General features: G+C 40.1%; 1 protein-coding gene across 5 annotated transcripts in view; it reads left to right on the forward strand.

Moving 5' to 3' along the window:
* Positions 1 to 25,047, forward strand: part of LOC115581576 (zeta-sarcoglycan) — a 377,326-nt gene that overhangs the window by 343,494 nt on the left and 8,785 nt on the right. For all 5 annotated transcript variants that reach the window (XM_030416802.1, XM_030416820.1, XM_030416785.1 and 2 more), the window contains one exon: positions 13,660 to 13,783. In XM_030416802.1, coding sequence (XP_030272662.1) covers positions 13,660 to 13,783 — 124 coding nt within the window. The remainder of the gene's footprint in view (positions 1 to 13,659; positions 13,784 to 25,047) is intronic.

Genomic DNA, 25,047 nt, shown 5'->3' on the forward strand with positions numbered 1-25,047 from the left:
TAATTACTTAATTTCCTTGTCGTGGAAAAATATTTTCACAGCATTTCCGCTTGAACAGACTAAAAACCAGTGGGTACAGACAAAGACGAGTAAAAAAAAAATAAGTGATTCTAAGCACATGGTATGCTCATTATCTTGAATACTTAATGACCCAAAGTCAGAGGTATAACAAATAACTCACAGTGTCTTGAACCTCGTTTTAGAGAAGTACACTTGACACTTACATTTTAATTGAGGTTACAATCCTCAAATGCCTCGTAGAAAAAACAATGTGATCTGAATTAGGCCCACTTCCTACGCAAAATTTAGAGTCTCAGAACGGAGCTGATTTAACTGGGTTTTTGTGCGAGCAGCCGGATTGAGGACCCTGGTGTGGGATAGCAAAGTACACCACCTAATTAGCTAAAAAGAAGAAGAAAAAATGCAGAGAGTGAGCCCACCCCTAGCTGTTTTTTGATTAAAAAGTCGGGGTTTGTGTCAAAGTAATTGGAAATCATTAAAATTTAGAATGAGCCACAATCTCTTTGAACTGTGCCTTCGGGAAGAGCTTGTCTTCACACTAGATTTCCCATTAAAGAATCACAGTTCAGTTGAATGATAGTTTTTGAACAATGCCTGTGTTTTTATGCTTAGGGTCAACTTGAAATGATACAGGGATTGATTGCAAGTTTGACAGAATAAATACCTGTTTTTGTCTCGTCTGTGCCTCTCCTCTTCACCGCTTTCATGTTTTGAGCAGTGATCACCACAGGCAGTGCCGTCTTTAAAGAAAATTTGGAGAGTGCTATTTGTCTACCGTGATTTTCTATCACACGTTGAAATTGTCAGACATCAGGTAAACCAAAGCTCATACACTTTCCTATAATTTGCTGTCCTGCAATTGGTTTTTGGAGGCATCCAACACCTCTCTTTTCCTTGGTACAACAAGGACAATCAGCCCTGCCCTGCTCTGTTCTGTCTCTTATTGATTAGACACACAGGGAAATCAGTGAGAACAAAGAGAGAGAGGGAAGGCAAGCCGAATAACAAGCGAGCACAGTTATGGGAACGATCCATAATGTATCTGACTTTCTGTGTGTGTTTTGTGTATTTGTTAGAGTGTCATGCTCTACAAATGGAAGCAGTGCTTTTTCCCAGCTGTGGACATTGGATATTAAGTGCTTTGAATTTTAGGGAGACAAGCTGATATGATAATGATGTGACTTGTGGGGATGTCCTGAGCATCCCAATATGATGTCTAGATTTTTCTACAAAATACTAGGGTACAAATTATCACATCCAATCCAAATAAGTTTAGATACCCCCGACAATTTAATATCTACAGTACTGCCTGCTTCTCAGTTTTAATTTAATAGCTGATTGTCAGGAACGGTTTGTAGCGAGTTCAGTTTGAAACATTGCAAGGATGAAACTGACTGTATCTTAGACAAAGCACATCAGAAACCAGCAAGGACTAAAATGATATCATATCATGAACAAATGTCTTTTAGCTACTACCAATGAGCACTTTAGTTAGAGAGTTCAGTTTTGGTTTGTAATCAATCAGTCATTTTTTTCAGGAAATGCTACCTTTTTTGTACACACAAGGAAGTCACATGTAGGTGATTAAGGTGGATTACAAAGCACAGTGCATTGATTCTACAACTCACCTGCTGATGGTAGATCGTCTCTTTCCTCGCCTTTGTTGCCAAGTGCTTGCTCCTGAGGGAAGTTCTGTTCTCCTTATATTAAAGCGTATGATCTGGACAAGATCTGTATGAAAAGTGTAATGAGGTAGCTGCTGTTGGCCACTTGCTTGGAGATCAGGATTTGCATCTTGAGTTAAGATCTTGAATGGATTATGGTGTTGACTGAACCACCAGCTGATTCCACTGGGCACGTCTGCGTCGCATTACGGCTGCGGTCGGCTCTGACGGCGGCGTTAGCCGTAACGCAATGCTGACGTGCCAACTTCTTGAACTTCTTGTTCCAGAAGCAGCTCTGTGCTCTGCCTCGCGGAGAATACATGCTGAGTCTATTTTTGACAGAAGCGGACGGCAGCCGTGTCGAGCTGCGCAGAGCAGATGGAGCCAGGCAGGTAGCCACATGGAGGACGGAACAAAACAGTGCTGCACACATGAGGTCGCGAAGATGTTAGTGGGAACAAGGGGGTTAGTACTGGAAGATCTTGGGATGAGAATCAACAGACAAGTTACATTTTCCTTGGGATCCTAATGCATGTTCCTCTCAGGTGTAATTTGATCTGAGGATTGACGTCAGCCAGAGGTCTAAAATGTATTAACTTTAGTTGAGGTCAGTGTGCTGTAGTGCAACACTCATCATGTGATTGTGGACGTCTCCTCTCTCCTCTTCTATGTAACGAACTGCTCCCACAAGTCATTGCTTCTTATTAGAGTGATTTTTTGTTTATTTAATTAGTTGACAGAGCTATGGAGCAGCGCCACAGTAAACTGTAGACATTGTTGTTCTGTCATTGTTTGTCTTTGTTGATTGTTGTTTATCTTTGTTGGTTATTGTTTGTCAACTACTGTTTATCTCCGGATGCTGTTGTACACATCTTGAGGGGGAATATGTGAAAACAACAACGCCCACTAAATATTCAACAGTCTCACCATATTGCCATGCATCTGTTCCTTGTGTCGGTTTCAGTGTGTGTGTGTGAGTCTGTGCGTGTGTGTGTACACGCGTAAGCTCAGCTCTTGTGCATTTCCGTGTGTGGGTTGCAAAGATAGACGGCTGTTAATATCAGATTTTGCGACAGAGCCAAATGTTCCACTGTGGATAAAGACTATTACAAATGGCTGGAGGCTGTTTTGGCTAGACACAGAAATCGCAGCAGATAAATAATGTTAGAAAACGCTGAACTCGCATACACATGAATACACACACTCACATACGCTCGCTGATATTCAAACACCTTGTATGCATCCACACACTCGCTTCTAATCCACACAAAGCAACAAGCAGCGGTATTGTGCTGCGGAAAATCTGACTCTGTGGGATAAATTTAAGGCAGGAAAGTGAAAAGATAGAGAATATGCAGTAGAGCACACTGATAAAGGACAGCTTTTAGCTTTCTGCTCAAAAAAGTCAGACTGTAAATTCCATCTGACCGGTAGCTGTACAAATGTACAAATATGCTATAAAACTTGTTATTGGTAATACATTTCTAATATTCTGTGTTGCTAGTGTGTCTAATAATGATTAAGGCATGGTGTTGTTCATCAGAGCCATGTATATATACCTATATAAACCTGCTGTCTCTGGGAAATTCTGTAGTTTGAGCAATAGTGTGCATTGTAACTACTGAATTAGTTTTTTGTCCATTTGCTTTACTCTATGTAATTATGTTTGTTTGTTTGTTTTGTTTTTTTTATCAAACAAGCTTTGAGTTAAATCTTCAGAAAAACAACAAATGACACAGAATAAGTTAAAGACACCTGTGTGACCTGCTGGACCAATTTGGAACAAAAAAGGATACCTTTTAGTGATGTGAATGAACTCAAAATCATAATCAGTGGATTCATTATGAAAATGATTAAAATAACAATGATTCATTGGAAAACATCCATATTTCGGACACTGGCTTAAGATCAATATTGGAATTAATGACATTTTTCAACTTGCTTTATGACATTGTGGACTTCTCTTGCTGTCCATCATCACAGTTTCCAATTTGTGTTTGTTCTTTTGTTAATTTGATTTCCAGTTTGCTGTTGTGCTGTAAGTTGTTGTCATGTTTTATAATTTGCTGTTTGCTATCGTATTTGTTGTTTTGTTTTCTGTTTTCTTTTTTCCATTCCGTTCCGTTTTCTTTCCGCTTATCCGTAAGGGTTGCGGGGATGTTGCCGCTTTTTTCCCCCCTAAGGGGTTGCGAGGTTATTGGGGCCAAATCCAGTTTTACTCAATGGGCGAAGGCCAGGGTACACCCTGGATGAGTTGTTTTCTGTTTTGTTAATTTAATTTGATTGAATTGCACTTCAGGGCAAATGTAATCTCAACAGTAACTTGTATTAACAGACTAGAGTAGTACCCAAGTACAACCACAGAAATTTAGTAAAATTACTGACCTACTAAATCTTTTCCATTGCCTATTTCAATATTATTCCTTCATTTTTAGAATGTGTGAAAAGGCTCATTTTAGTTGCGATCAATTTATATTCCATTTTTGGGGGGCAAATTCTATAAGTTCATGTAAGAAATCTCTACAACTCAATGATCCAAGTTACCTTGTCAAAGGTCATATTTTTGTAGGAATGAGATTACAGAGTGAGAGAGTAAAGATAGAGAGAATCCTGCCTCGAGGCGAGGAGGAGGAGGAGGAAGCACTGATACGATGACTAAGGCAATGAGGCAGAGAACGAGAGCTCAGGCTTTCTTTTCACACCCTGATTCTGCTTCCTAACTTTTCACTTCGCCATGCTCTTTCTCTTCCCTTCTCTTTCTGTCCACTAGGGGGAGGGTATGACCTACACTGTGTTATCTACCTACGTCTATGTGTCTATTGTTTTTCTTCCTTCTCACGCTTCTGAGAACTTTCTTTTGACTACAGTCTCCGTCCTCTCCGGCTTTATTTTTTTTTGCAACCATTAATTTCTTCATCACATGTAGTATCTTTCTTTGATCAGGTCTGAATAAAACCTAAAAGAATGATCCATCTTTCCACTCATATTCACCGAAGTCAAAGCTCAGAATTAAAAATTACGGTCACATATATAGTCACGTCTCTCTGCGCCTCTTGAAAGAAGTTGAAGATGAAGTTTCACTTTCTTCAAACACACTTTCTCCTCATTAATTAGACTTGGGCCAGTGCTCACTTGTCCCTAAAAATCACAGATTTATTCATGTGCATGATTCACCCTTCAAAAAGTAAAACTCTTAACAGACTTAAGATTAGTTTCCAACACAAATCTCGGTTGCATGTTTTTTTTACAATCACTGAATGTAAGGTATCTTGTATTGTTTATTTGCAGTGTGTAGATGTTTTATTTAATTTTTGTTTGAACTTTGTGCCACTTTTTTTCATATTATCAGCACAAAATGATGCAAAGCAGTGGATCCTGTACATTAAAGTGAAACGGTGCCTTTGCCAGGGGCACTTTATCAGTTTTTATGGGAGCAGAGTGACATTCACAATCTCATTTCCCAACATATGTTCTTCCATCTGTATAACCAATAATGTGAGCAGCTAACGTTGCACATTTGCAGATATGCCTCTAACCTGTACATTTAAATTCTTCTTCTTTCTAATCCCAGTATGTTCTGCTGTGGCAATTACTTATCAAACGATCTCCAGTACCGTATATTTGTGCTTTCCTTATCTATATCCTTCTCTATTCTGCGGCAAACACCCGACTTCCCCACAGGGATCATTAAAGTTTCATCCAATCTTTAGAGAAATACAAGATATCACCATTTGCAAGGCATATTAAATAACAAGGAATGCAACAAGGCTCTGTAACTGCCTCTTAAGGTGTCTTTGCTGCCAACAGGATTGATTGCAACTGAAATTGTTCAAGAGCGTACTTTTGCGTTCGCTGAAATATTATTTCTATCAAATGAGTATCTTTTTTTCAGCTTTCGGAGGCACTGCTAACACCTTATCACATCATCACAAAAGCTGCTATATTACAGAAGGCATGAATGGAAAACGGTAAAGACAATGCACACACTGCACAGAATAAATGCACTGGAGTCCTTTCATTGCCTTTGTGAGGGAGCTCTAATGCTCCTTGGCTCTGTTTTCTTTCGGGCTCTGCTGTATGGAGTACTGAGACAGTGCTAATGAACTGAAGCATAGATTGTCCCGCTGTTTTTCTGACCCGCATCTACAATTGGTGGCAAAGAAAATACACATATATACCTTTTTTTGTTTGTCTGTGTTTATTCATGTGTTTAAGCATCAAGAAAAACAAGATTTTGTTTTGATTTTTTTTTCTTTTTTTCGGACGCCTAGTCTGTTTTTTCTTCTCTTTGAAAGTAGAAAGCGACTCTGAGTTTTGGTGTTGAAACAGTTCAGTGGTAAGTAATGCTTTTCCACAAGGAGCAAATTATTTTATGGCCTTCAAAAGATGTAGATATCCTGCGACAGTTACACAAGGAAAGTACGTTTCCAGCTTCAGTTGTTAAAAGTTTTTCAGAGAGAGATGGACTTTGGATGGACTTCACTGCACAGACAGAGTTGTATTGAGACACTTTAGTTGTTATTTATTTTGCCCCTAATGTTGTGCATTCAGTACATTTCAGTCAATAGCTCATGACATCATTTCCTTGAGATTATCAAATTATCACATTTATTTCCCTTTTGTGTAGCATTACATTTTTGTGGTCTCAGGGTTGTTGATACTTATACAGAGGTATTAAATCAGCCAGTCAGAAATGACATTATCAAAACTCGTCTTTGCTTCTAGCGATGTACCCTTGAAATGCTATTTTCTGTCACATCTTTACTGAGCAATAAAGGAATCAAAAGTTGTTGTCAAAACAGGCTGTTATATTGATGTAAGAGTGACAGACAACAGATCAAACTGGTTACTTTGTGATTGGACCTGCTGGTCAGATGGAGGTGAAGTTATTCACCATCGTACTGGACACAATTTTCTTATCTTGTTTTCCTCTCACCCATCCATTCTCTGCCTTCCATTTTCTCTTACTTTTATTTTTGCTATTTAAATTTCTGTCTCCAACTTTGTTTCTTTTCCAGCAAAAACAAGTCAATGAACAATGGATGGAATGGCTGAATTTGCGGAGGAGTGAAGCTAGTCTTTCACTACTGATTAAATTATCAGCTTGGTGCCCCATCAGAGGCACAAAGGCATGAAATTGCTTGACATTTTTTCTCCTTACGCACTCTGCCATTAGCCATTTCCTCAGCTACATTTCACAGCGAGGAAGACAGCGAGAGCCTCTGAAAGTCGTTTTGGGGTAACTTAAGGATTTGTCAAGCAGTGCGTTGTGTAAAGGTGGACAGATCTACAGGACATTGAACATCATGAAAATCACAGACACACACAGACACACACACACACACACACACACACAAGCTTCATTGAAATTCAAATTTCAGGACCCAGAGTTGCTAAAGTACAACATTTACTCTCCAGCCAGCCAACACCTGCATGGACACGCACACACACACACACACACTCACATGCATATCCATACACGCACACGCAAAACCACACAAACACAAATATTTCTGTCTTTTGCTCTTTCTGACACACACAAATATACACACCCATTCTTTCCACAAAGACAAATCTCTAATGTACCTTGACTCTCTCCTGTCCCACCTCAGTAACTCAGTGGGGACTTTTACAACTTTTTAAAACAGCCCAAGGCTTTCTCTTTTCACCTTTTTTTTTTCTTTTTTTTTACACCTGCAGGATTCATGAGGCAAATTAAACACGCTGCACCACCCGCCCTCACCCAGACACAGTCTCACTGCAAAAGTCAGGAGGCTTTAGAAATGCCACATCTCTGCATTGTCTCGATTTAACTCTCTTAAAGTCAAAGGCTGTCACTTTTTTCTTGTCTCAGTGCATCACTCAGCACCACTTTTTAAAATTTAAAACATTTTTAGCGTTTCCTGGATGGGGTTGGACCGTGCAGGTGGCAGGGGCACTGAGGCAGATGATGGAGCATTTAGCGTGAAAAGGTTAAAGGTTTGCGTCCCAAATGGCAAGGTGGCGATAAGGTGGTGTGGCTTTCAGTGGTTCTGAAGAGGGAAAGGGCAGAATGAATGTCAGCCAAGTCTTCTGAGAAATATAAATCACACTAAAAAGACCCAATTTGAACATTTTTCAGCAAGATTTTCTGCATAACTTCCCACACTGCTTTCAAAAATACACCAAATGAAACAATTTCTCTTGAAAGAATGTAGCTTCATCCTAAAGCATGATGACCAAGCTTGTAGCCAGTAGTGAGCCTTCACACACAAATGATATGTTTACCTATAGGTTGTAATTTGATTGCTCCAGATTAAATGAATTATGCCCCAAATCACTGTTCTCTGCCATGCTTTGATCATGATTGAGGTAATGACACAAACTCATTAGCATTACTTAAATTGAATAGTTCCGAATCCCCTGTGAAATAGTCAATAAGGCTGTTGGCTGTTTAAGGAATGATATTTTCCTAAACCTAACCATTTTTGTGATATTCCTGTGAGTCCTTTCCATACAAAGGTGATTAGCCGCAGTGTTCACCCAATGTTTTTTGACAATTAACTTAATTGTGTGCTCAAACCTAAAAGATTCAAGATGTTGCTAAAAATGAGCTCCGAATACAGGGAGTAGCAAAAGGGACAAAATCGTAGATGGTGAGGATCAAACCACTATAAAAAATGTTAAAATGGAAATATACAAATATGTCTGCTGACAGTTCGATAAAACTCTCTGTTAATATTTCTGAGAATTCTTCTATATCATGTGTCTTAAAAATGTATGAACATTTGTCTTTGTCCTTTATTCTTCTGTTACTTTTTGAATATGTTAGATCATCCCCTTCCTTTGTTCCTCTGTTTTTCCCTAGAAATGAATTAAGATAAAAACCATTCCGTGTTGATGTATTTCTGTCCTGCCTATCTTGTCAGGTTGGACAAATATGGACGCTGTATAATATGGCCTTGTCGCAACTGAAGGTCAAAACAGATCTATGAGACAGACCGGGGGGGGGGGGGGGATTGTTGGCGTGAGTGAGCGAGAGAGAAAGGAGGGAATAATGTAAAAAATGCAAGCAGAGAGGGTGAGACGACAGTTTTCTCTAATAATAATGAATTACAAAGATAACGGCTTGGCTGCAGACTCCTGCTATCTGCACCATGAAAAAACACAACCTCACAGCAGCCTGACCAGAAACTTTATGTGGATTTCTGTGTGAGTGCCTTAGACTGCAGAGTATTTGTCAGACTGTTTATTTCAGCGATGAATCATGTGTGTTTCTTTAATGGTCGATAGTAACATGATATAATCCTCTGTTCAGTGCTATGAATGATGGAGACTGTCAATATACTGGCATTCTGAAAACACAAGTGTGACCCAGATTGAAAAAGTCAAGGCATCACCAGGTTAACCATGATTCATTCTCTATGGACCATGGATGTAATTTCTTTTTAATGTATACATTTCTGTGACAATTTTTCCAAAACCCTTATATTTCAATCTGGACTGAAGTGGTAGACTCAACTTTCCCTTGAGGCATGCCACCAGCATAGCTAAGAAAAATTGCTTTAGGGGACATTCATTGAAAAAGCCTACACAACTTATGTTGTTTCTGATTCTAATGAATTTATTTGGATAAACACTGGTATTTACTGGGGAAACCATTGAGTAAAAGAGAGTAAAAAGAGCATGTCAGTACAATTAAACTCATTTGGGTGTAGACAGAGGAAGAGAGGGGACTTTCAATGACATATTTGGTCTGCACCCCACCTATAGCAACAGTCATGTATTTAAATGTAAATAATATAAAAGTCCTGTTAAAACACTGCACCACAGTGATCGGTCAGTCGGGACAATCAGTGTCACCAACAGTCTGAAGCAGCTTCTCAATGGTCAACACTAGTCTACCCTGTTTAGTCCTTCCAAAGCTCGGCCGTGCACACTAGAACAAAAACAAATCCTGCATTTAGCTATTTTTGCCACAGATTACGTACAGGTTCAAAGGGTATTATACCAAAGTACTTTGGTGGTAACAAAGCTGTGTTGAAGTTAGGCTGTAATTTGACACAGTGATGCTTTGAGTCAGCATGCTAACATATTCAAAATGACAAATGTTTAGCCAGAATTATTTTTACTTTGTTCACATCTTAGATGTATGTGCGTTAGCCTTACAATATGTGCTTGTTAAAACTTAACAGAAAGTACAGCAGAGGCTGAATTTTATATCTGCTGTAGTATGAACAGAAATTTCCATCACAGGCTTGTCATCATTATTGATTCTTTAATGAAGAGAGGGACGGGGAGCTGGGGCAAATTTCTGAAAAAAATGGCCATCCATTCTTTATCATAATGTTTTTAAGTCATTATTTCCCTCAAATTCCCAATTTAACTAGTAATTCCAAAGCTCATATGAGATTGCTGAAATCTCAAGTACATGAGCTCTAGACACATTCATAAATTAAGAACATCATCAGTCAGAGAACAGCAATAAAACACACAGCACTAACACTGGCCTCCAGACTATCGTCTAACACATAAATTAACCAAAGTTAATCAAGTTGAAACTTGTATGAAACCTCAAACCCAATTTTTTAGCTCTTAATTGATGTTCATGGCAATTTTATTGTGAAGCCCATCCATCCTGGGCATACTCATGATGATGCATCACACAGCAGCTTTTTCTGGGATTTTTTTTTTGTTGCCAACTCCTGATGGCAGTTTAGGAATTGAAGACATTATCATACAAGTTAGATTATTTCCCACTTGGACACTCCTCCATTTCCCTCAAGCTCCTCATGCTGCTTGTCCCTTGAGTGTGAACATTATGCCATTTAATGCCAAATGAAATCTTTTAAAGGTTTGGTTGGTCAAATTGTGTAGCTGAGGAGTTGACATCCTGGAGGGTATGAGTTTTACACATGGAAAATGTGCAGATATGCTACTCTTCATCTCATTATTGTGAATTTAAAAATGGGGAAATGAAGTGAAGAAAAGGATAGATGGCATGTTGGTGAAGGAAACGAGCAGGTGAGTTAAAACAGACTCGATGGCAAACAGTGAGTGCTGTGTTGAGACGGAGAGACAGGGTCCAGAGACAAAGAGTGATAGATAGTCAGTATGTATGTGTGTGCCTGCCCATCAGGGCTGGTTTAGGCCTGCAGCAACGTCACTGTAATTGCCTCGACTGTCAAACCAGCCAAAGATCCTCATGTCACTGCTGTTGACTAGACCAGCGAGCTTTCTGTCTCTCTGTCTCTCTCTCTCCATTGCACATGCAAAACTTTAGGATATGATTCTTTTTCATTGCCAATCCCTCAAACTCTCTTATAATCTCCTACCCACCTGTATATTTAGATGTCTGTCAGTCTCTCTCTTTGTTTCTCTTCTTCTTAACCTCTGTGCACTGCGGCATGTTCTCTGGTTTTTACAGATCAATAAGTCAGGCTCAATGTGAAGTGTTTGCTTCCAACACTTATTATATCACTTGGATGCTCAGCACTGCACAGCAGCAAACCCTCCCTCGCCTTTAATCCACCTCATGACTCCTCTACATCTCCAGTCCTTTTACCTTCAACCCAGAATAAATACCACGGTTAGCGCTGACAAACAGCATAATCCGACATGATGACAGAAGAAATGGTTTGATTTGCAGAGGTCTTTAAAAAATGCAAAGTTAAAGATAAAAGGCTGGAGTTCTTCTTTATGAAGCCCATTGAAAGACTTTGTACGTGCCAGTTACAGCCTGATCAAACTGAAACAACAAGGGAAACATTAAAACACAGACAGGTTCCTCTAATGTAGTTTTCCTTTTCACCGAACAAAGCACACAGCACATAGCAAGTCATTTAGTCTGATACAGACTCATAAACTCCAATTTCCATTAAAACAAGAGTATCAATTTAGTGGGACGAGATGACTGAACTCTGATGCAAACCAGTCAGCGTTAAGCATTTTCTTGAATCAAGTTACATTATCTTGACTCCACTGATCCGTTCTACTTCAGCATATTGCAACTTAATGAAGAAAAAAAGCCTGAATCCATTGAATCTCCACTTGAAATAAGTCGAAATTAACTCAGTTAGTTGGTCTTTTTATTTTGTCTAAAAAGGCGTATTTTACTCAGTGTGGACCACAAAGACTAAATGGCCAAATAATAAAGCTTAAATACCCTGAAAGTGAAAGCAGCAGAAGAGAAGCAATGTTGAAACAGAAATATCTTTTAAAGTGCGTGTTCATTACTCGTGTGCAACCTAACATGAAAAACCACTGCTGAGAGCTTTTCCCTGTCTGCTAATGTTTAGTTCTTCAGATTGCAACTCTGAAACAGAATTATTCCTCACCAAAAGGCCTGTGAGGAGAAGCTACATTTTCTCCATCCAGAGTACTCTACTGAAGGAAAGGACATTAACAAAGGAAGCTCGGTACGATCACACCCAGCCAAAGTGCCTTTGGCCAAGGCACTGATGCTTGTTTACGCCTCTCTGGTGTTTGGCCACAGACTGGACGCACGTCATGAGTTCAGTTAATCTACCCTTTGGCTTGAATGCTTTATTCTTTCAACCTCTCAGTGGGGATTTGGAAACAAACCTTCTGAAGTATCCTTGAGCAGAGTCTGTCCGGAGAGGTGCCCTTATAGCGAATAATTTTATTTCTTACTTGATCTTTGTTGTGTGTTGTTTAATTTGTTATACTCCTACTTCATAAATTGTAATTCTGTCAGCTTTGCCGAAAGCGCTCTTTATTTAATTTCACTTGCCAACATGCCCTTGAGCGAAGCACTGGGCTTATCTAACACCACCAAGCTGTTTAATCATTTCATATTGTTTTCAACTTTGAGTCACAGATTTTGCTACTGACCCTTCATGCTCCAAGGGGAGTGACACCAACCATGGCCAGAGCACTTTAGAGCGGTGCTGTATAACAATTCTTCATTCTTCATATTCGTTCTCATATGTTCTCTGAAAGACAAATGAAAGAGTTATTGCAAAGTAAAATGAGTCCAAATGACACCAACACTCAGTATCTCTTCAAAAAAGTGGAGAAATGTCTTTGGTCACTCCGTGGCAACTGATCCCTCGTGTGTATTATCAAAAAATGGCTTCATCAAAAACCAACAAAGCACGCCTCAGAACTATACTCTACTACCACAGTCCTATACTGCAGCCATCACAGTTTATTATGCTTTTTTTACAGGGACAAGTTCATTGCATGGATCACTGCCAACAAATCTAGTTCATGACACCCTTTCATTTATAGAACGATCGATACAACACATAGAAATTGATATCACACAACCAGTGATACAATAAATAGTTATAGCATAGGTGATAAGTAGATAGTTAATGATAGAGTCTCATTCACAGATCGTTGAATACTGACGCTTTGGGTTCACAGCTCTGGCCAACCCAAAAAGTTGGTGTTTAACGGCATGGGAATGAAACTCAACAACCAACTATCTTACAAATTATATGATCCCATTAATTTATACTTAGACATGTAGTTCAATATATTAATTCCCAGATCACAGAAATAGGTGTCACTAAGAACCTTAGGAATCTGATTATTTGGGCATATATGAATACGTTCAATTTCAGCAAGTTCAACAAAAAGACCAACACTTTGTTAAAAGCATGTCAAAACATCTTTTTATTCTTCTTTTTTCTGCTATGTATTCATGGCATGCTCAACTTTATGTAACTCTAGGGACTTGTACTCCATGGAGGTCTTTAGTCACGCCTAAACATGAAATTAGTGATTGCTGAGTTTCCATTTGTTAAATCAGCTTTACCAGTACAACCACGGCCTTCCGCTGCTTTAGATCAAGCATGCGGGGGATTGAAAACCTTGTTCACAGTCAACTCATTATTGATCCCGAAGTAATTGTCTAATAAGAGCTGAAGAATCAGGCTCAAACTGCCCTGTCAGTCCACACTAAGTGTCTTTGCAGATGTGTGATTCCACTCCATGTTTGTGACTTAATTGTCTGTATGATTCTCAGGCTTGAGTCGCCAACACGGACCCTGACACTGGAGGCCCCCAGAGGGGTGGAGGTCAATGCTGGAGTGGGAGACTTTACAGCATCCTGTAGGAAAGACCTCCTCCTGCAGTCCTCAGAAGGAGAGGTGAGTGTGTTTCCATCTGATGCTTTGTTTGTGTGTGTATGGGAAAACGTAATTGAGGATGAAGCATCAGTATGTACGAGTGTTTGTGTCTGTGTTACGTAGTGTGTGTGTGTGTGGGTGTGTGTGTGTGTGTGTGTGTGTGTGTGTGTGTGTGTGTGTGTTGAGGTTATATGTTTGTGAGAAAAATAGACAGAATAGAGAAACTGACAGAAATAGCTAAGTTCATGTGTGAATGCAAGTGTGTGTGTGTGTTAGACTCTGTGCTGTGGCACTCTATAGTGTTGGGCCCGCTTCATTAAAGTACCTTATTAGGCTAATGAGCGTCATCAATCCAGGCGACCTTGTCCTCCTTTTCTCCCCTCCTCTTATCATCCCTCCTTTCTTCCCCTCTTCTATTTGAGAGAAGTGACTTCATTAAAGCTGGTCTGATGATGTTCCCTGTCAGCTGCCGCTGCTATGTGTGTGTTTTTGTCTGTGTGTGTATCATTGTTAGCCTGCTATCTCACTGTCAAGCTCTTTGCATAGCAGTCTGCCACAATGCGTGAGCACCGAAGCAGACTTAGCCATTATCCATGTTTGTGCGTGTGTGTGTGTGTGTGTGTGTGTGTTTGCAAGAGCCTGCCATGCTACATGTCCGCTGGAGCATAGTGTGTCATTAACTCAGTAATTAACAGAAGAATGGCCCCCTCTTGTTCGTCGCACTCACTGTCATTGTCAGTCTCATACACACAAACACACACACACACACACAAACACGCACACTTTCACACTGTCTTCTTTACAGATACACACACTCTTACATTCCCATACACGAGCAATCCCACACAAACACACACATCCACAAACAGATAACAGAAGTCTGAGAAAAGAACAGTGAAAGTTTGATGCTCTTCTTCTAAACTGGTTTCTCATTTCCTTCTCTACTCTTTCTGCTTCTCTTTTCTCCTCCCTTCATCGCTCTGTTATTTCCTTATCTTCTTTATGGACTTACTTTTGAGTAAAGGGAAGCGTTATCGATGTGACCAGACACTAGAAAGTCTGAGTTGAATTAAGCACACAGAGGTCATCAGACTCTTGAGACAGCTTTGGCATATTTGCAACAAATTAATAAGGGAGATTGTCAGCTTTACAATAGATGGTGGGGTTTTCAAATGTATCATTAATATGCTTAGCCAAGCAGAGTGGCATACAGTGTAGGTAGTTATACTAAATAAAAGTATTACACATCATTGTTTGACAGTTACACTCTCCATATGTGAAAAACAGCAGCCTGGTCAGTTGGTTTTAAACTTTTCCAGCTGATTTTAAATGATCACCGTCGGGATCCAGTTTGAGACGTGCAGGTGAGGAATTCACCATGTTGATCCCCTGCACAAAAAACATGTTTATCCAAATGAGGATTTACAAAAGGCACCTTATGATCAACCTTAATGTCTGACGAAAAACCTCCTCAACACTTACTTAAAAGACTGTCAAGAGGTTAAAGGTTTTGAGCATTTTTCAGTTTAAGATCAAAATGTAACTGCACCCCAAGCAGTTTGTCAAAACCTGTTGACAAAGGCAGCGACAAAGAGAGCAAATATTAATTGAAGATCCATATAGGAGATAATTTATTCACTATTTGAGCACACAGCTTTGTAATTTGAGGGATGATGTTGTGTTCTTTGTCTACAGAGTTCTCTGTGTCGTGTAAGTATTTGTATTTGCCCTGTGATTGATTTAAGACCTGCCTCTAACCTCGTGCATGCTGGTATAGACTCCTGCTCATGGCTACTGCAACTTTATAATTTAAAGGAACAGATTACTTTTTCGGGGAGATTTGCCCCTGACACCTCCAGGCTCTGTGGCAGCAGTGGGAGGAGGTCCAGGAGTAGTGAACTCCCAGGGCTAGCTTGTTTCCAGAGAATAGGTCTTGCAGTGTAACATTTTGGGGACATTTTAGTTGCAGGTGTGTCCAGGTCTAATGCCATTTGTGTTTATCCTGTTCTCGTGATCTATGTCATGCACTTCTCTGACGGAGGGCAGACATCCAATCAGCTGCTCAGCAGTGCAAATGACATGTTAAAGTGTCCTTGAGCCAAGCACAAGAGAGAGCCAGAGAGAGACTGAGGCTGTTGCAATAATTAATTGTTGATTGTACCTGCGGTACCCTTCTTACACCATGGAGCTTGCATCTATCATAGTTTTATGGCCGTATAATTTTACAGTTGAATTGAGTGTAAAAGCAAAACATTATTTTAACAAGGCCCTTTCCCCTATTATTTAAACCTCTCCTCAACCCCTTCCATCCTACTCTCGCAGTTTCCTTATTACCTCTTGTCTTTTCGCAGTCACATATCTCTCCCCTGCTCCTGTCTCACTCACCGTCCTCCCACAATTATTCCCTTTTGTTTTTTGTTTTCTTTTTTCCTTTCCTCTTCTATGCCTCTCCTCCTCCTCCACCTCCTCCTCCTCCCTCCTCTCCTTCTCAGCCTCTCAGTCCTTCATCTCTAAGTAACCCAGCCTATCTAATTAACTTTCCACTGCCTGGGTTATACATCACTGGGGCTGTCACTTTCCAGGGAAAGGGAGGGGGATTATAATTTTTACCTTCTTTTCTGTCATCTCTTTCTCTCTCTCTCCCTCCCTCTCTCTCTGTTTCATGTATTCTTTTGTCTCTTTCCGTTCTTTGTTTATCCATTATCTGTCTCTGTCTCTCTCTCACTGTCATCCCTGCATAAATAGATGTCTCCCTTTTGATGCTGAACAATAGCGAGAAGAAGTGTGCAACAAGAATCGCGGTTTGGGGCCTTTGGCTTGAAAAAAATGACAGACCAACCTTGTCATCGTTTACTGCACCAGCAGTTTGTCAGACATATGAAAAAAAACACTGTCCACTCAGGTACAGCATCTTAAGCCCAATCAGCATGTGTTCAGAAATGAATTTACCAAATGATTACAGTGTCCTAAGGAAAAAGCGTGTGTCATGTTGAAGTGGAGGGAAAGGGTTGAGGGTAAAAGATCCGTTTAGCTGAGAATAATTACTGATCACATGTCTTAGTCATTCAGACACTGATAACAAATAAAATAGCATGTGAAATGCAGAGCCCCCAACAGAGAATTCTTCATTTGAGTAGAAAATTATCTTTGACTAACCCAGGCATTCGCTTATCACTCTTTGTCATCCACTTCAAAATTATGATGAATGACAAAAACTAGCCTCGCGTAGCTCACTTATGAGGTCTGTAGGCTGATTTGCAACTTCGCCAAGATAGGGAAGTTCCCTATTAACCTTTCCTATTCCTTCTAATCAGAGTACATGTTTGTAGATGTAGATATTTTACATCGTGTGCCTAGTGAAGTCACTTACTTCCCACGAGAAAATAAAGGAGAATATTGTTCCACTTGTAGTTTTAAAGAAGAAAAAACAAGTGAATGAATAAATAAATAATGATAATAAAACAATTCTATGTCCATCTTTCAACAGAGCTCTGTACCTATTATTTTTGATTATAATGAAGCCCTATCAGCTCAGCAGTGACCCTGATCTCTGACCTTCCTGTAGAGAGGAGCAAAAGAAATGTGTGTCTGCATGCAGGGTAAGCTTAAGACGAATTGACAGACAGGTTGGCACAGACAGAGACATACTGTGTCAGCTTTTGATACATGTCAAGTTAACATAAGTTAAATATATATATATATATATATATATGCAAAATGTCAAATTCAATTAAAGCTTGTGTGAAACTGGCTTCTACACACCGAAGAGTGTGCGCTCTGTCAAACTGCAACATCCAATAAAAAAACAAGCATTCTCAAATACATAATGTTGCTTTGTTTGACACCACTTAAGTTCAATTTAGAAAACTTTAGTTGTTAGTCACTGAAGTTGGTTACCTCACTATTCAAAACTTGTGCACCATTTGACTTAAATGAGCCTATTTTTAGACATAATGTTATATGTGCAATGTTAATGAATTTGCCATTGATTTTTTTATTTTGTGACCATACATATTCATGGGAATAAAGGTGTATCAATAATTATGTACTGTGTACATCTGTCCTGAAAATGTTTGCCTTATAGTTAGAAAACTACACAGTTCAACCATCAGAGGGAACATTTTTAAACATCCTGTATGAAGACTGGAGGACAGAGACAGTCAGACAGGTAAAAAGGCAAGTAACATGAAGGGCATATAAATCAGTTTAATAAATATAAACTGTTGTATAGTCAAAAGAGTCCCCACAACGGCCAGATATACTGTGGGACATCACAACTATTGTATTGTTTCCACCCATTTATCTGCATGTCCTGTTCTGGCCCCTCTTCTAGAGATCACACTATATCCGTAAACCATTTTATGACAGTGGTACCCAATGACGCAATGTCCAGCACGGCCAGGCAATCCATTTTATAAGGGTCCATTTTATGTGAGGACATGTTTTATCCTTGAGCTCAGAGGCACACATTTGATTGCCACTGAGCTGACAGATCCAACTCCACAGCAACTCTTCTGACATTTATGAAAATTATTATAATAATCTGTGACATTTCCATATAAATTTGTACATATAATTTTGATACCCTCTCACTGCTTGATATAACGCATGGGTGAATCATTGCAGACAGTTCAAGGAAGCTTTGCATCCCCTCCTGCAGCTGTCCCCTCCGTCAGACCCGTCCAGCTCAGCTGACCTAGACATATATAAAGATTTGTCTTGACTATAACTTGAATAGCAGGAGAAATGAACCCACTGTAGTTAGTTTAGTTTGCTAGTCACTTTCACTTCACAGCACATTTCACTGAAGAGTTTATCTTTTCTAAAGCACAATACAATCAAATCTATTAAACAAACGTTTTTCATCCTGTATCAAGCTGTTTGAGAGCTGTGTTCACATTTTCAAAGACAATATTTTTGCAGCAGGTATCTCTGATCCAAAATAAATTTTCCTGCTTGATTGATCATCATACAGCGTAGAGTATCCTCCTGCTTACCTTTACAGCTCAAGTGGATTATTTATAGTGTCTGGTGTGACTGTTGTCCAAGACGATGATCCTGGGGCCGCCAGGGGCTGTCCAGTGATGCTTGTCTTTGTCGATCAGCTGCATCCTGCTGTTAACTGTGAAGCTATTGCTGTTTTCGCCGATTTGCAGAACATGTATTTATTGCCTAGGACATCTGATGGTTTCTGTTGATTTTTAAATTACTGCCATGTTCATTAAAGGAACTAAACATATTGAGGAATTAGATTCTCAACAAGGGAAAATCCAGTATATACAACATTTGGCCTCACTAGATGTCAGGAAATAGCGTGTTACTATGTAAAGATATAGTAGAGTAAAGACGTCCTGATCATGAAGTGATGTCACACCTTCTCTCTGTGTTGTGCATGTTAGTGCCTCCTCCCTTCAGAACCGCTGGACCGCCCCGTTTACTGACACAGCGAGCAGGGTTGTGTGTGTTCTGACTTATTCCAGTCTTAAGAAAATACCCTGATGCTGCATAGATCACTAAGAAGTGCAAAATACCTACCCTTCAACACTTCAATAAACCTTCTGAACAAAGTATCTTTGTATTTTTTTTGTATTTTATAGTTGTTAACTATTGGGAAATCTGAAGTTAAAGACATGACAGAATGCAGATGGAACAATACTGCTCCTTCCTTTACAACTTTTCTTACATTCTCTTGACGTTGAATGTCAGGCAGCACACCGCAGCACGATGTCATTACATTTATGTTCAGCACATCACTGAAAACATCTCACCCACAGTCTGCAAGGGACGTATCACCTCTCTGTCTGCCAACCCAGCCAAATAAATACCTACATACTTCACCGAAAAGAACAGCTTATCCAAATAGCATTGCTTTTCATCCATTCTCATGCGAGCTTTCCCTGACCGCTGACACCGTCAAATGAACGGAGAAGAGCGGATGAAAGGGGGATAGAGGGAGGATCGGATGAGTAGGAGGTGGGGGAGGATGGCAGAAAATAGATGTTTCTGTCGATTTTGCAGGAGAAAATAAAGGCGTGCAGGACAGCGAGGCTTAAAGCCAAATCAATGTTGTCAGCAGCTGGCACTTAAGAAGGGGCCATTAAAGTTTAAAAAGTTTGGAAAGCAGTGCTGGAATTAGGGCCAAATGGGTTAGAGGTAGGGGAGCGCTGGCTTCCATTAAAATCAAAGCCAACGAGAGCTGACAGATCCTCTCAGGATTCCTGCAGTCCTCCTGGCTTTTTTTATAGACTACCTTTCTCTATCTCTCTCTTTCCCACTTTCCATCCCTCTTTCTATCCTACATTCATTCACTCTTTCTTTATTGTCCATTGTCTCCTGTTTGTAATGTTCGGGTTATCTGTATTTGTTGATTCTTTCCCCTTAAACTTTTCACCAATCTCTTCCTCTGTTCGTCTCATCTCACACACTTTATGCACCCAACATTCTTTTCGGCAACTTTTGTGCATCACTTACTCTCATCCTCTTTCTGTCTTCATCTTGGAGGAGTTGTTTCACCTCACTCTCCACTCATTTTAACAGACAACTCCTCAGAGAATAGACTCTTCACAAACTGAAACATGGAACCTACATTTGCTGAGTTCGGTCGAGTTTTCTTTCACCGCCAGTTGTCAGATAAAGCAAAACAGAGAATTTTGTAAGTTGGCTGACTAAATCACTGAAGTGAACTTTTATTTGCACTGACAGTTCAGACTATGTGTTGGATTACGGCCTTAATATTAAACAGAATCCCTGTCATAGAGTTACTGGTCAAATATGCTCCTCCGTATTACACTTACAGGCTACATTTGCAGTCAAGTGGAAAGGTCCAGTGCACTGGGACACACTAGAGCACCAATTAGTGTGCCGAATGGTTATGTTTTTATCTTTGTTTGCTGTTTGTTGAGAAGCAGACAGCACAGAAGTTCTCTCCAGGAAGCAATACTACAACACATTAAGCAAATACTACTGTCTGAATGCACTTGAATAGGAGACATGTTAGTCATAAGTTAGTATGTATAGTAGTTTGTAGAGTTTTTATACAGGCCAGACATGATTCATTCCCTTTTGTGATGACAGTAAAGGGCTGGAGAGTAGTTGTTGAAATGTTGTAGTTGAGACTAGAGGTGCTGCATCCAGTCAAAAAAACATTTCAGGGTTTTATTTACTTTTATCATGTGTGTTCTCCCACTGTACATGTTTTTTATGTGATTTAACCCTCTATGGTGTTGTTTTTTCACTTAAAAGCCCATTTACTAGGATAACATTCTGGCAGCTGATATTTTGGCAAACCACTGGTACTTTGACATTAGAAAGTGTCATTAGTTACATACCATATTGATACTTCAACAAGTGTCACGTTGACATTACATGTTTATGTCCTGACTTTTGTATTTTGGGGTGGAGGGGATGGTGGTGGATATAAACTTGGGTGTGGACCAAGGGACATCCCCAGCCATGTTTGTGACAACAAAAACTGATATTTTATGTACAAAATACATTTTCAAAACCCTAATCAAGTGTTTTTTGTGCCTAAACCTACCACACCATAAGGACAGAAAACTGAACCTAAACTAAACGTAAAGTTGCAACATAAATAAATGTAAAGTTTCAACATATAAATGTTTTGCAGAAACCTACATTGACCATGTTGATATTGTTTCACAAAGGCAAATGGTGAGCACTTACTTATGTGCAGATTGTAAATGTTGTCAGAGTCACGTTTCACGAATTATCATCACTTACAGAAAACTTTGCATGTTGGGCAGAGTTTCTCATGCTCATACATCGGGGATAAGCTACAAGCTCAGAAATGGACAAGCAAGAACCCAAAAGCCCAACACAAGACGAGGTAGAAGTACACAGTAACTTTGTTTAGAGATGTCACAAGCACGGGTCAAAACCAGGGAGACAGTCATACGTATGCCAACTCACAGTAAAGCAGACAACAGACATCATATTAAGAAGTAAGTAAGGAGTTTGCTTCGAATAGGGAAACATGTTAAACTTGGTGCGAGGGAATGCCTTTGTTGCAAATCTGGCAAGTAAATAATAGTAAATCACGAGCTGAAAATACAAATAGCATCAAGAAGAAAACCTATAACTTATCTGGAAAAAGTGTCATGTTTACTTCAAACATGCTTTTCGGACATTTAAAGAAGTCTTGAGTGCCACACATTGTGCTTTCAAATCTATTTGTTCATGCTATGCACAAAAGTAATAATGACAGTTCACTTCACTGTGCTGCTGAGTGCTGGGAGGTGAAACGAGGTTAAATACAGAAACTTTTAACAAAGTTAGGTTACCATGGAGTGTTATTGTTTGTTGACACAATGCTGGGGTTTATTAAGACGCCGTTGCCTGGAGGTGTTATTGGGCTGATACACTGGGACCCGCTTTTTGTCTTCTTTTTTCGCTGCTTGTTGTTTTACCTGCAGGTAATGCAGAATGGCGAGTGAATTAGAATGCTGGCAGGGGGTAACTCCCTGTCGTACACACTGCTGCTGTGGAGGCCTATAAAATAGACACACACACGCACACACATATATAGGGAAACACAAGTAAATAAGTACTGTAATAAAGATACAGACTCTCAAATATATACAACACTTCAGCACTGACTCACCTCATCACACAATTGATGTTAAGACACACATGAAGCGTCTAGCCAAATGCATACACCAGTCAAACAATAACAACAACAAAACACAGACACATGAAAATACACTTGTATATTCAATCAGTTCACTGTCCCTTCCTCTCTCGTTGTCTAGATCATGTCATTCTTTGAGAGACTCCATCAATGTGTGTGTGTGTGTGTGTGTGTGTGTGTGTGTGTGTTTATAAATGAGAGATAACAGTTTAACAGATACCTGCCAATAGCTGGATTGAGTGGATATCTTTCAAAAGGCATGATTAATGTCTGAAAATTCATTAGCCTTCACTTCACACTGCCCCGGCAATCATCACAGATCTGTGTGTGTGTGTGTGTGTGTGTGTGTGTCTTTGCGATGCTGTCAGTCTGATGTAACTCTCTCTCAGTCTTTCAATGTGTGTGGGAGTTTTGTTTGTTGGTCTGTCTTTCTTATTTGTGTTACAGCTGTCACAGAATGTGTTTGTGTTATTCTGTCCGTGTGTTGTTGGTGTGTATGAGAGCGTTGCTGTAAGAGAATTTATTCCTGTTTACCTGTGCATGTTTGCGTGAATGGATTTGTCTGTGTCTGCAGTTGTGTGTGGTGTGTGTGTGTGTGTGTGTGTGCGTGCGTGTGTGGGTGCGTGTGTGTGTATGTGTGTGTGTGTGTATCTATGGTACAGTAGAGCAGACTGATATCGCTTTATGTCCCTGGTATATCTGGGTTACTACTCTTCTCTCTCTCTCTCTCTCTCTCTCTCTCTGTCTCTCTCCAGCCTCTGTCATTTAGTCCATTGTCAGCTCCCATTCCAGCGTCTGTCCATTCAACATGCCTAATGGTCTGTGTAATACACTCAGATAGCTTCACAACCTCACACCTATTGTTGTTGAGTGAGTGTGTGTGTGTGTGTGTGTGTGTGTATGTGTGTCTGTGTGTCTGTGTGCAGGAGGAGCAAGAGAGGGAAAGAAAAGGGGAATGGGAGGCAAGGTGAGCAAAAGCTGGGTGAACAATGAGGTTGAACTGTGTGTGTGTCTGTGGTCCATGTGTGCAGAATGCTCTGTGTTAGTGTGTGTGTACATGCACCAGTGATATTGTACTGCTATTGTCCTTTCAACCTTTCTCTCGCCTCTCTCCCATCACTCTGCTACTCCTCCTTCTTCTCAGTCAGAGACTTTAAAGTTGACATGCCGTTAGTTCACTTTGTTTCCAGATCAGCTGCTGAGAGTTTGTGCAAAAGTTTGATTGGACCCAACAGGACCCAACGCAGGCTGAATTCTTTGTCAGGCAATCCTGGCAAACCAACCAGAATGGTTAGTCCTTTAGTCCCTTAGTGAAACTTTATTGCCCCACATTGTAGGACATTTGGATTGGCCTTCCCCCATTGACTCAAAAAATTGTTGACAGAGCCAGCCTGATGAAACCAGTCGGTCAAAGCTCAAATTAGGTGGTACCAGAAGACATCACTTTGGTAGTAGCTACCTCATTCAACCTAACTTACTGTCTTGGCCGTACTCAGTTTGATTCAGCGCGATGGCGCAGCAAGGCAGGGAATTGCATTTCCACCACAACTCTTCACAATAAAAACCTTACAGTAAATGCATTGTTTCCACCAACAGCTGAAAGCGAAACAAGATGAAACAATAAAACACAGCAGATGTGTGAAAGTACAAACAGCACGAGAGAAACTAAAGAGATTCAGTCAAAGGGTACGAAAGCACTGAGAGCTGAATGCACAGACCTTTAAAAACATCTTTCTTTCAGATTTCCTACACAGACATGATTGAGTATCGATTTGCAACACACATTTGTTTGAGGGGGAGATGGGTTGTTGTAACTGGTTGGCCGCAGTCGCAAGATGTCACCGCAGCCCGCTTGGAGTTGGGACAGGTGCAGCTTGGCCCTACTTCGGAGCAGGTCCACAGCAGGCGTGGCTCAGTAAAACTGGGCAAATTCAGCGTGGCTTGGTTTGACTCGGCATGACCAAAATGGTTGGTGGAAAAACGCCCATGGTGATTACCTGGAGCCTTTCTCAAGTGGAAATCAGAGGAACTTGTTTCTGGTATTTCTGCAATGGCTTTATTTTTCAGCCGAGGTTGCTTCTTGGCAATTAAACAGTCCACATATGTAAATGATCGGGTAAAACATAATCTAATAAAAACAAGTAAATAAAAAGAAACAGAGAAGAAAAATACACATATTTTAAACTGCTCTTAATCTATAGTACAATGAAGCTCTACAACTGTAAAATAGTCGATTACCAAATATAAGTCAGTTGCAGACGCATGGTTCTCTAAACCTCCTTCCCCTTGGCAGTAGCTGGTACTCATGTGCAGCATGTGTGATTGTCATTTATTATCTAGTGTAGTGGTAAATCGATGTTAAGGCTACAGCTAAAGTGTCTGCTGGATCATTTTTTAACTAATAGAATATGGCCAAAAATGTTGATCCCCATACTAATGTTGCAGTGAAAATGCTGAAAATTAAACTGCACCATTTTTACTTTTCCACCTGCATTTCTGCTCCCCCTTTATCCTTCATGCTCACCTCTCTTCCTCTCATGTCCTCCCAGACTACACTCCCTCCTCCTCCCGGGCTCCTCCTAAACACATTCATCCACTCCTTTCCCCTGCTAAACTACTTCTCAACACACTCCACAAC

This window comes from Sparus aurata, chromosome 1 (assembly GCF_900880675.1).
Source record: "Sparus aurata chromosome 1, fSpaAur1.1, whole genome shotgun sequence".
NCBI classification, from domain to species: Eukaryota; Metazoa; Chordata; class Actinopteri; order Spariformes; family Sparidae; genus Sparus; species Sparus aurata.